The 13,310-nt window shown below is 40.3% G+C and overlaps 1 protein-coding gene across 1 annotated transcript; it reads right to left on the bottom strand.

Moving 5' to 3' along the window:
* Positions 1-10,456: 10,456 nt before the first annotated feature.
* Positions 10,457-12,087, bottom strand: LOC104847630 (6-phosphofructo-2-kinase/fructose-2,6-bisphosphatase 3-like). The gene is given in 3 exon segments (XM_033760264.1): positions 10,457-11,352; positions 11,354-11,950; positions 11,953-12,087. Coding segments are annotated over 3 exon segments (1,563 nt in total). The 3' UTR covers positions 10,457-10,521.
* Positions 12,088-13,310: the final 1,223 nt, after the last annotated feature.

The following is a 13,310-nucleotide window of genomic DNA, read 5'->3' as shown; positions in this document are numbered from 1 at the left end:
CTATAAATTCTGCATATAAAATAAGTACAGATTCAATGATTTATGCAAATTGCATATACCACTGTTTATAGACACACAAATAATATAGAACAAGACTTTCAAACATAAATACATGTTTTTTCACCCAAAACATAAATATGGTTTGATATTTCTCCTCCCTCACTCTTCTTGTGGGAGGAGGGGTATTTGAAACAGTATCTCACTTGCTATGTATTCCAAGCTGAACTTCAACTCACTCTGTAGCCCCAGACTTGTGTCAAACTCACAGCAATCCTCCTCAGCCTCCCAAGTGCTGTGACTACTGGATCCTCCCTCACTCTTCTCATCATTAAACATTATAGGAGACATTACTCATGCTAGCATTGATTTCCAGAATAAAGTTGATAGATATAAGAACATCTATTTATGTATAATCATTATTCTACATAATAAGACCTCAAAGGAAGCAGAGAAAAAAATTTAGTCATAGGTCCAGATCAAGTTCACAAAGGTGAAGCATGTGTTTTTCATTGATTCAACATTTAAAAATCAAGAGATAATTTTTTTCTAAAATTCCAAATTTCTGGGCTTGGATTATAGCTGAGTCACAGAGCCTAGTACATGCAAGGCCTTGAGTTCTACTCCCAGCACTAAAAAACTAAATAAATAAATCTGTGTCTCCTTTCTCCTGAAGAAATGTAGCATCAAGCTTACCTTCCAGTGTGATCACAAACAGAAAGAACACAGAAGCAGCCAATATCTCCAAATAGATTTGTGCTTTTCGATACAATACAACCAAATCACAATTTTATCTGTTGCATGCTTGATCCCTATACTCATTTGATTTGCAACCACTGATTGGTCAAAATCATCATGAACATGTATTAACTAGAAGTTCAGTGACTTTCCTGAAGTCATTCTAGGGAAGAAAAGATGGTTGCGATGTGGCCTAGTGGTAGAGTGCTTGCCTAGAATGCTAAGGTCTTGGGTTTGATCCCCAGCCCTGAAAAAACAAAAAGCCAAGTGTGATGCATACTTGTATTCCCAGCCCCTTGAGAGACTGAAGCAGAAGGATTGCAAGTTCAAACCCAGCCTGTTGTTTTTAACAACTAAGCGAGATCTTGTCTCCAAATAAAAAAGGTTGGGGATATAGTACAGTGCTAAGGCCCTAGATTCAGTTCTCTGTAGGAAAAGAAAGCTACAGAAGGGAATTATGTGTAAGTCTAGTCCTTGACCTATAAGAGCTTATACTTTTCTTCAAAGAAATGCATATAGGCCAGGCGTGGTGGCGCACACCTGTAATCCCAGCACTCGGGAGGCTGAGGTAGGAGGATCTCTGTGAGTTCGAGACCAGCCTGGGCTACATAGTGAATTCCAGGTCAGTCTCAACTACATAGCGAGACCCTGTCTCAAAACAAAATCAAAAACAAAAATCAAAACAAACAAAGAAATGCATATATCCATAATAAAGGAATGAAGTATAGAATATGCAAAATATGATACTATATACATATATATATATATATATAATTAGCATCTACATACATTTAATATAAGATAGTAAATATCTATCTGAGTGGGATGTCACTAAACTGATGTTTAATATTAAGGGATTAGAAGTAACCTTGTCTACCCCACACATTGAAAACTTATCCAATTTTATATAATAAAACATTACTCAATTCTTGAATTGAAAATAAAGTCAATTAAGATGTTGAAGTTATTGTAAATTTGTTCTCTGACACTACCATGTATAAGGCACTATTGTAACACTAATGGTGGATAAAGTGGTGAACAAGGCATATATTGTCCTTGAAATATTTGGAGTATGATAAGTGCTGCAGAAAATGAACATGTGGGGCTGGGGATTTAGCTTAGTGGTTCCACCACCTGCTTTGCACATGCAAGGAACTGAGTTCAATCCCCAGTACCAAAATTTTTCTTAAAGTAAAAAAAAAAATAGAAAAAGAAAATGAACATAATATTGTATATGTGTTTCTTGTGTAACAGTACCAGTAGGTCAATAGGTTGGCATCAATTGCTCCTCCATATAGTGAAAGTCATAAGCCAACCAAGGCCCTAGCCTCTTTTTCACCTTATGTTTTCTGAAGCTACTTTTAGGGTCATCTGCATTCCAGCTAGCAGGACAAGGAAGAAAGAATGTAGGAGGCCACTTTCATGAAGAAAAGACATGGCAGGAGAGTAAACACAACTGATTTTGGAATGTAAATGCACCCTTTCCACTTTTTCCACTGCCTAGCATGCCATCACATGGTTGCCCTGGTGATGCAATGGTTTGAAAAGTTACTTTTCTTTAAAATTAAACTTCAGGGCCTTAGAAATTTAATTCTTCAACTTAGGGAAGTGGGCAGCCAATGCCCACAGTCTCTTCCTTTGTATAGTTTAGACTGCACCAAAGAAAACAAATAAAACTCAAGTGTGTAAGGTGTGAGTATATGGTTTCTCCAAAAACTATGGTAATTTTTTATTAATTTTTAAAATATGTTGCAGTTAAAAACACCTTGCCCTTAATCCCCCTCAAAATACTTTCCTTGGCTTTAACCACAATATTTCCATCGTTCTTGCCACTTTCTTAAGCTGTTCTGGAAGTCCTCTTTCATGAGTGTATTAAATTGCACTATCATGGCTGCCTCAAAGTCCTGAATAAATTCAAAAATGTGTATCTTTCATGCGCATTTAAATGATGGGGAGAGCCAGAAGTTGCACAGCGTCAATGTTTTTACCAGCCTACCTTTCTGTTAAATGGGACTTGGCAGCACCATTCACTGAATTTTTTAACACACTTCACAAACACACTAAGAAAAATGACTTGCAGAACTGCTTCAGAAAATGGCAAGAATAACATGGCATGTTGAAAGTGATAGGAGTCTTTAAGAAGGATTAATGGCAATGTGTTTTTACTATAGTAATTTCTTAATTTAAACATTCACTCTGCATTGATTATACATTATATTAAAGGTATATTAATAAAAGCTGTGATATGCCAGGGATTTATCTCAGTGGTTCTGCCCCCTGCCTCACAAGCTCAGGGTCCCAAGTTTGATCCCTGGTACAAATAAATAAATAAATAAATAAAAACAAAAACTGTGATAAGCATACTAAAGATAAACAATGGAACATGAGAATGGAAGATAGATATGGTTAAATTGAAAAAAATCATAAATGCCTTTAAAGAAAAATAAGCTAAGTTCTAAATGAGGAGTACAAGTTAACAGAGAAAGTGGGGGCAATAAATTGTATTTTGAGCCAACAAAAGAGCATGTGCAAACGGCAGAAATTTGCTTAAAGAGAACAAGGATTAAAGGAAGGCTAGTGCAGCTGGAGTATAACTGAGAAAAGCAAAGTGAGATAAAACTGGAAGGGTTTCATGTGTATCAGATCACTCACAATTTTGTGAGTCACATTAAAGCTTGAAATCCCTCAACATGAGTAACAAGGAGAATGAAATGTTCATACTTTCATTTTTAAATGGATGGCCATGGGAAAAGCTTTGAAGTAGTCTAAGTGAGAGATAGTAGATTACACTAGCCTAATGTTTGCATAGGCAGAAAGAAACCAAATTGAGAGTTACCAAGGAAGAGAAATTGAGCACTAGTGATGTATTGGATATAGCAAGAAAAGGAAAAGAAAAAATATGAGAGATGATTTAGGCTTGCCTACCAGAATAGATGGTGGCACTATTGGTAGAGACTATTATATGAGAGGTAAATTATAATTTTAGCTTTTAACATAAAGAGTTTGATGTTCCTTTGGTATAATAACATATATCAGTAGGCAGTTAACTCTAAAAGCCTGAAGCCAGTGAAACAACTTATGCTAGAGAAACTATTTTGAATCATCTGAATAAGGTGTTATTTTGTATTAGACATATATGAGCTCTTCTACAGAAAGAAATTTAAAAAAGAAGATCATGGATTGAGAAAAGAAGATCCTAAAAGGTCCTAAAAACTGGTTAAGTATAAAATGAAACCATAAACAAAAAAGAGGAAAAAAGAAGCCAAAGATGTAGGTGGGAAATTGTAATTGTTTTATAGCAGAAAATTAAGACAAGAGAGCATTTCAAGAAGTCAGTGGTCTACAGCATAAACTGCTGGCAATCAGGGGTCAATAAGCCAGCACGGTTTTTCATTTAACTGTTTATCTTATAAGCTCACTTCTAAATGATTCAGCAAGTTCCTGCCTTGCATCATTTGGCTTCATAACAGTGTAAAAAAATTTCTTATTCCTCCTTCAGAAGAGAATTCTGAGGCACAAAAAAAGAAGGTAGGAACCAAGAGATAAACAAAAAGTACTGTAAATTCCTCCATGTACACCTAAACACGTCCCCTACCCACCTTTGACACTGGAGATTGAACACAGGGAGTGCTGAGCTATATCCATAGATCCCCAATTCCTTTTAATTTGGGGGACAGGGTCCCTCTATGTTACCTAGGCTGGCCTCAAACTTGTAATCCTGCTGCATCAGCCTCCCAGAATGCTAGAATTAAGGCATGAGCCATCATGTTAGTTTAGCATAAGTTTCTTTATGTACTTTTGGAGTGGAGAGAAAAACACTTAATAAGCTATGTGCTTAATGCTTGTTGGGAGCATTTTCACTTCTATTTCTGTAATTGTGATTACTTCTCCAAATGACATGTTAGAATAAGTAAAAGGTGCTGTGCACATTACAATAATCACCAATTTATGCTAACATAAATTCTGTGACTGGAGAATGCTCTCACTCCTCTGCAAACAGCTTAGAATAATGATACAAGCTTAAAATCAGTGTCTATTTAAAGAGTCAGTATGACTTCCACCTAGTTAACCCTTGCATTCCAAAAGGAGAAAAGAAAACAAAGAAGCTATCAAATTGCTCCACGTTTTGTTTTTGTTATGAAGTAAACTTAAAGTATCCATAGTAATGATATTTTCAGGTTCTGCCAACAACCTGCAGTTCTTTTGGGTTCTATCAAATATAACCTGTGTTTTCCCAGACCATATCACTCAAAGAAAGTAATTAAGAGTCCAAGTTAATTTTCAGGCAGTATTAAGCTTAAATTCATAATTTGATTTTCATTCTACCATCAAGTGTTTCTTATTGAGCGTTTACTATGTGCCCAGAACTTTTCTTTAGTGGCAGTTTTAAAGCAATAAAACAAACATAAATCCTGGCCCTAATGAAGCTTATCTATTTATTTATTTTTGGTTTGATGAGAAAAATTTCAACTAACCCAGCTTTCTGACTTTGCTCATATGCAAATCGGATAACTGAAAGGAAAATAAATACTCAAAAATCTTCCCTTTTACTTTTTCCTTATTGATCCTACTGCTAGAAAATATGTCCAGTCTTTGAAATAAAAATATGTTTGTGGCCTAGTTTTCTGCTTCTGTTATCCTTCCTGTGCTTTGTATTATAGTCTTGTAGATTGATCTTGTAATTCCCTAATATGACAGGATGAATTCTCTACTTCCCAAAAGGTTTTGTTTTGTTTCTTGTTTTGTTTTGTTTTCAGTAAGGAAAAAAGAGCAGGCTTCATCGCTTCTTTAAGATCCGTTAAATTATCAGTTACCAAATTTTCTCTGGAGTATTTTCTAAGCCTGTAATATCATATTCCCTAACACACAGGAATTCTGATAACCTGAGCTGACATTCCAGCACTACCAAGGTGGATCCTTTGTTCCACTGTTAAAAAAGAAAACATGATAGCAATGTATAACAAAACATCCCTCCTTTGGAAATCTGTTTTCCTCTCTCTGCCAAGGAGAGAGCAGAGTTGTTATGTTTTAAAAAACACCAATAATGGACTCACTGAGAAAGAAATTATGAAAGCAATATCATTTATGGTAGCATCAAGAAAAATTAAATACCTAAGAATTAATCTAATCAAGGAAGTGAAATATCTCTACAAAGAAAACTACAGCATTCTGAAAACAAAAATTGAAGAGGACATCAGAAAATGGAAAGATGTCCCTTGTGCCAGGATAAGCAGAACCAATATTGTCAAATTGGCCATACCTGTGGGAGAAGTTCAAGCCTGGCTGGGCCACATGTGCTGCACTCCTCTCTTCTGAGAAAACTTGAAGACCTCTCTGAGCCTGAACTAACTTGCCTAAGTGCATAGATGCTGAGTCTAACAGGCTACACCTCCGCCCCTAGTCCATAAGTCCTTCATCTCCCCAAAGAAGAGTCACCCCACCAAATGTCTAGCCAATAAGATATCGCCCAATGTTCTCCACTAATGTATGGATCTGCATAGCCTATAAGAAAGTGCCATGTAATTAAGTGCTCCTCCCATGCTCCCCACATAGTTGTCCACACATAAGTTTTATAAGCCTATGCATTTCCTAAATAAAGTGGAAGCATTCCAGAAACCTCCCTGGAGTCTGCCTGGTGATTCTGTGCCTTACCCTCCCAGTCTGAGCTCCTAAGCAGAACTCTGAACACCAAACAGTGGACAAGAACACATACCCAGAGAGCTGCTATACAGTTTCGGTGCTGTTCCAATCAAAATACCAATAGCATACTTTACAGATCTAGCAAAAATAATCTTAAAATTCATATTGAACCAGATGAGACCAAGAACAACAAAAGCAATCTTGAGAAACAAGATCAAAGCAAGAGGCATCAAAATATCAGGTTTTAAACTATACTACAAAGAAACAATGAAAAAAACAACATGGTACTAGAAAAAAAAACAGACATGGGGATCAATGGAACAGAATAGAGGATACAGAAACATCCCCAGACACATTCAGCTATTTGATCGTTGACAAAGGGTCCAAAAGCGCATGTTGGAAAAAAGATAGCCTATTCAACAAATGGTGGTAGGGAAACTGGATATCTGCATATATATTTCCAAATGTGCATATTAGTTCTAGGAGTCTTTTGTGAAGTTTTTGAGGTCTTTTATGTAGAAGATCATGTCATTAGCAAATAATGATAGCTTAATTTCTTCCTTCCCTATCCACATCTTGTATCTTATTACACTGGCTAATATTTCTAGAACTATATTAAACAGAAGTGGTGATATTGAACATCCTCATCATATTCCTGATTTTAGAGGGAGTATCATTTTTAGTTAAATAAGTTTCTTGTGTGCTGCATATTGTTAGTTTTTCTTTCTTGATTTTGCCAATCTGTATCTTTTGACTGGGAAATTGAGACTATAGACATTCAGATTTATTATTGAGAAGTACTAATTTACTCCTGTCATTGCATTGTTTTTCTTGTTGCTGACTTCTTCATTCCCTTTTGTTTAGCTGCTTGTACTAATAAGGTGTATTCATTCTTTTTGTTTTATTGATACTGTTGGTTTCATTATCTCTTTCTAGGATATCCTTGAGAGGTTTTCATAATGCTGGTTTGGTGGTCACAAATTTCTTGTGGTGCTCCTTGTCATGGAAATACTTTATTTCTCCAACAATTTTAAATGAAAGTTTTGCAGGATACATAAGTAGGGGTTGGAAGTTTATTTTCGGGGTTTCAAAACACTTCACTCCCGGTCTTTAAGATTTGTGTAAAGAAGTCTGCCGTAATTCTAATGAGTTTACCTCTGTATGTGATTCATTGCCTTTCTCAAACAGATTTTAAGATTCAGTCCCTGTGAAGAACACTGGGAATTTTGAGTGTAATAGCACAGAGAGGTTCTCTTTTCTTCATGGCTATTTGGTGTTCTATATGCCTCCCTTATCTGTTTATATATTTCATTTCCTATACTTGGGAAGTTTTCTAGCATGGTTTCTGTGAACAGGCTTTTTTTAATGCCATTTGTGTTGTCTTCTGATTTCCCACTTATTCCAGTTATACTTATATTAGTCTTTGAATCATTGAGCAGTTATTGTATCTATTTTTTATATTCTCTTGCTTTTTATTTATTTATTTATTTTGTATTTCAACCAGGTCTTTTATTGGTCTGACAATTGCAAAATATACAAATTTCTCAAAGGCATTCCCTGTTTGAAAGCCAACACAGCTTCAACCCAGGTCATGAGTTCAAGCAAAATGTACAGAACACAAAGAAGTCATAAGTCACACAAAAAGACCCCCAAAACCAATTAACAATTAAACTCTATCTATACAGCTTTCTATGTTTAAGCTCCCTTATACATATTAAATAAATAAATAGCACATCTGCTATCAAAATAATAAAAAAATAAATTTCAAGTATTACAAAATATCATTGGTGTGGTTCAAACAGTTTTACTTTGCCCCCAAAAATGAAGAGCTTTGTTTGTGGTGGAAGGAGAGAGGGAAATTCACTCAAAAACAAATATGCAAAGTTAAAAAAAAAATTGGTCCCAATTTTATTTTGTTTTCTGGTACCGGGGATCAAAGTTGGGACCTTGCACTTGCAAGGCAGGTGGTGGAACCACAGAGCTAAATCCCCAGCACAGTTTTGTTGTTTTGTTACCGGGGATCAAACTCCAGACCTTGCACTTACAAGGCAGGTAGCGGAACCACTGAGCTAAATCCCAGCAGGTCCCAGTTTTGTTTCACTTCATTTTGAAGGTGGGGAGCGGAGGAAACCAGTAGAAGCAAAAGTTCCATGAATATAGCTCAGCCCCCACCCCACCCCCATTCCTTCTCAAAGGCAGGCCTCAAATGAAGCACAGTGCTACCTCTCCAAGGCCTCCCTCACCCCTATTTATGAGCTCTCTCCCCATCTACCCTGACCAAACTGAAGTCTCATGCTAGACAAAGCCTTCTTTGTGTCTGTATTGACTGTGTCAGCAGAGGTAAGAAGGGACCACACCCTCCTCCACCCCTTTTGTGCATCAGACCTGAGAGTCTGTATTAATACAGAGAGGATGAGGCCACAAAGTGACAAGAAACAGTTCTAGGAGCAAAGCTGCAGGCTCTTCAGGGCAAAAAAATACTAGCAACCTGCACACAGCCTGCAAAGACCCAAGACAGTGGCAAAGAGAGGAAATAGCCTAAGTCTTAAACTGCCCAAGAATGTGCACACAGCCCTCTTCTCTCTGGTACCCTGCCAATTAGAAGGGGATCTCAATTAGGGTAATGGATTAATAGTTCCTCTCGAGCTAATAAAAGTGGTCCTTTACTCTAGTATTCATCCCTGACCCTCATTCCAGGACCTGCCCTCTCAGCTGGAAAGAACACAATCTCAGGGCCTACAGGAAGGTAGGAAGAAAAAGAATAACCTTTGGTACCAGCTTTGAGACATCCTTAAAAGTTATCTGTATGAACTATACTGCTGAGTTTCCAGGTGGTTTCCTCTGGGCACAGAAACCCTCTCGTGCCCTGGTAGTTGAGGGAATGAGGGAGAAAAAGTGGACAGGCAGAAACTGGGAGTTGAGAATCACATGTCCCATAAGCCTGGCTTTTCAATGTCTGCAAACATGTCGGATGCCATCAAGACAAAGCAAAGATAAGAGTCTACTCCACTAAACTCCCCAAGGTTCCTAGTACGATGCCAAGTAGACAGCACTCAACAAAAGCACGCAGGTGGTATCTGTAAATGAGCCTTGCTTGGGCCATCATCCCCACCTGGGAAACATGGGTGGTAGGTAATGCATCCCAGAGGAAGGAGGCCAAGGTTCCCTGTGTCGTTTCACACTTGTTCTTGCAGAGTCAAATGCTCCAAGCTTCCTCATCTCGTAGGTATATCCCACTCCTCACATTCAGAGGCTCCAAGCCCCAAGCCCCGACATCTATTGTAAGTTCCTGAAGAGAAGGTGCAACTTTTAGATCACACTTCTGTCACAAAAAAGTGCAAAAGCAAGCAGCTCCAAGAGAGGAATTCACTCCGGGTACCTCAGAGTTCAGGTAGGAGAACAGAGGATGCTCAGAGTTCCCTGGGAAAGGGAACCCCCGGTTATCCCCTTTCAGCAAAACACATCCTTCAGCCTCTGCAGCCATCCCACGCTCGAATTCAGTGCCGGAAATGGGAGGACATGCAGGGGAGCCAGGGCACGTCACTGCTGCCAGGTAAGTCTTAGCTCATGGACTTCTCAGGAGATGATTCCCCAACTCAGCCCATGCCCAAGTCCCTTAGGCAGCATCTCCCCAGCTAAGATGCACAACAGAGCCATGTGGAAGTTTTCAAATAGCCCTGGGCCTTCAGCAATTAGGATCTAATCTTCCTCTAGTTTCAAGATCCTTTGACAGTCCTGTCTCCCCAGCTAGGATCGTACCAGGGCAGAATCACGGTAAAAAAAACAAAACGCAACAGGGCCCAGCGTCCCTCTCAGGGCCTCTCTCAGCTCCTCTACTATTCCTTATCCTCAAAGAACCTTGTTGGGGGTCTGGGAGGCTAACCAGCCCTGCAGACCCAGGAGAGCAGAAGGTGGAGAGACTGGGAGCTCACTGCCACAGGATTTAGCGATTCACATGGCTTTCGGGCGTCTCAGCCATTCTCATTGTACAGGGTGCAGCTGCTCTTCGACCAGCAGATGCTCCATCTCCTCCACTTGCTCTGGTGCAGATGAAGTCCTCGGGATGACTTAGGCCTTGGGCAGATGGGAGCCCACAAGCTAAGCTGCAGAAATGGAAGCGGAATGGACGAGATGTGCTTGTTTCATTCATTGTTTCTTGGAGGAGTCGGCACTGCTGTAGGAGTCCTTCGTGTTTTGTCCAGGCAGCTGCGTGGGCCCCTCCGGGGGCAGGCAGCCGGGCAGGGCAGAAGTGGAAGCCACATGCTCCTCAAAGCTGTTGATGAAAGGCTTTTTGGTGGGCTCGGGGCTGGCTAGTGGGGTGAAACTATTGCTTCTCATGAGTGGGTTAGGTCCCTTCTTTGCATCCTCTGTCTTCTCCCGGTGTGTGCTCACGGACTCCACGTTCAGGTAGATGGACTCCACACGGCAACCGTAAGCAACAGGTGTCAGTTTCAGAACAGTGTGAAGGGGGCATCTCAGGTAGAGCATCTCCTCTGTACTCTTATCCAGGAAGTAGGCGAGCAGGCAGCGCAGGACAGCCTGGTGGCAGATGACCAGTACGTTTTCCTGGCGCTCCAGCTCCATGATCACCGGCTCCAAACGCAGGACCAGGTCCTGATAGGACTCACCCGTTGAGTAGCGGTAGTAGTACTTGTCCTGCTCGCGCAGCACATACTCCTCCGGGTATGTGTCTCTGATCTCCTCATAGGTCAGCTCCTCGCAGACACCGGCATCAGTCTCATTGAGAGCCTTCCACTGCTCGTAGGTGAGCTTCAGTGCTTCCGCCATCTGGATGGTGCTCTTCAGCTGTCTGGTCCACACCCGGAGGTCCTTCAGGTTCTGCTCCCCCACAAACTTGCTCAGGGCGCTGGCAAACTTCTTGCCTCTGCAAGACAGGCCTGAGCCAGCCCCGGTCTGGCCGTGCAGGTTGTATTTGTTCTCGCCATGCCGACAAAGGTAGATGGTGCGTGGCTGGCTGTACGTGGATGTTCATCAGATAGTACAAAATTCGGCTCTGGATGTGGTCCTGGACTCTGTTCACCAGGAACCTCCGGCCAACATCCATCATTTTGATTAGCGACAAGTCCCTGTCGCTTTTATCAGGGTCGAGGAGCTGGTAGCTGGCTTCATAGCAGCTGATTATCTTCATGAAGTCGTCCATGGCTTCTGCTGAGTTGCAGTCTTTGTAATCCGGGCTGGAGATTTTCACTTCCATGATGTTGGAGGCTACAACTGTAGGGTCATCACACACGGACTCGATTAAAAATGCCTTGAAATCATTTTCTTTGGCAAAATGAAGGATCATGTGTCTCCTCTCTCTAGTGGTATCAGTGGCATCATAAACTGCAATTTGTCCCCCTTCCTTTGTCGGGTAATTCTTGACATCTCTCAAGGCGGCTAAGGCACACTGCTTTTGGACTTTCATGGCTTCTTCATTGTCAGGGCGGAAGAAGTTATAGGAGCTGTATTGTTTCACAGCCTTGCGGCGATACTCTCCCACATTGAACACTTTCGTTGGGACACCAATCCAGTTGAGGTAGCGAGTCAGCTTCTTAGAGATGTGAGTCTTACCCCGGGGGAAGGGAGGCCCACCATGACAATCACCGAAGGAGAGTTGGTCAGCTTCGGCCCACACGATCTGGGCAGGGAGGGCCGGTGGTCGACGGGCACCCAGATCTTCTGCACCCGGCTCTGGATCAGCTCCAAGGGCATCCCGAGGGCAGATTCGGAGGACGGGGAGCCCGGGACGCGGGCGGTGGCGCATCCTGGGAAACGATAGGGGCCGGGCCGGGACGCTCCAGCCGCTCTGTTTGCCCTGTGGCCTCCTCTCCGGCTCAGCTGACTCTCTTGCTTTTTTAAATGTGTTTTTGCGTAGTTGGTCTTTGAAGCCATTGTAGTCTTCCGGTTCTGAAATTCTGTATTCACAATGGCCTGGCCTGCTGCCCATACTTTCAATATGATTTTTAATGTCCTGGATTTCTGATTGAAACCTTTTCATAGACTCTAATTCTTTAGTGGCTTGGTCATTCATGTTTTGTATGATTTTGTTTAGCTCATCTAGATTTCTTTTAGTGTCTACTGACAGTATCTGCAACATTTTAGTTATTATTTCCATTATATGTTTAGTTATATCTTCTTTAATCCTGCTGAGTATATCTTTGAGTTGTTTTTTATCTTCCTCTGCTATGAGTTCAAGTAATTCACCTGTGTGCCTTATACTATTCTACTCCTTGATTTTCCTTGGATTGGCCTCAGGGAAGTTGAGGGTTTGGGAAGGCATTCTGTTAGTATTGCTTTCCATGTTTCTATTGTTCTTGTTCTTTGCTTTGTTTGTTTTACACTGAGGTTTGTGGAAGTTTATAGTCAAAGATTTCATTGCTAATATACAGCTCTCTTGGTTGCTTTTTAGTGTTATACTTTGGGTGTGGCTAACTATAATTCTTTGCTACAGCTGCAAGATTTGACCAACTTGATTATTTTTGGAAAGGAGGATGTGTTGTATCTAGTTTAAAAACCAAGTTCTCTGGAAATGTGCCCTGGTATTGTTAATATCCCAAAAGGAATCTGAATATTGACTTATGGATAAATAGCAACAATTATGTAACACTGTTAATATCAGGTGAAACAGCTACAGATAAATTAGATATTAACATATTGTAAGAACCAGTTATGTGTCACACTTATTCCTAGAGATGAAACCATCAATTATGATGTAAACAGCTAGGCAACCCAGGTGTTGACTTACAGCTAATATATACTAAATGTAACATCTATATCACTGCTAATGGTAGAAAAGAATTCCACAATAATTTTACAGAGTTAACTATCAAAAGATCAATAAAGATTTAGGTTTTTGGAATGTGGGGATTCAAACAAAATTTTGAAGCCTTCAATTCTGATATGAGAAGAAAGAAACAGAAGTAGTACAAAGGATC

The sequence above is a fragment of the Fukomys damarensis genome, unplaced genomic scaffold, assembly GCF_012274545.1.
Source record: "Fukomys damarensis isolate Sample0158 unplaced genomic scaffold, DMR_v1.0_HiC HiC_scaffold_39, whole genome shotgun sequence".
Lineage (NCBI taxonomy): Eukaryota > Metazoa > Chordata > Mammalia > Rodentia > Bathyergidae > Fukomys > Fukomys damarensis.
The sequence above is the reverse complement of the archived record's forward strand: the minus strand, read 5'-3'. Positions and strand labels throughout refer to the sequence as shown.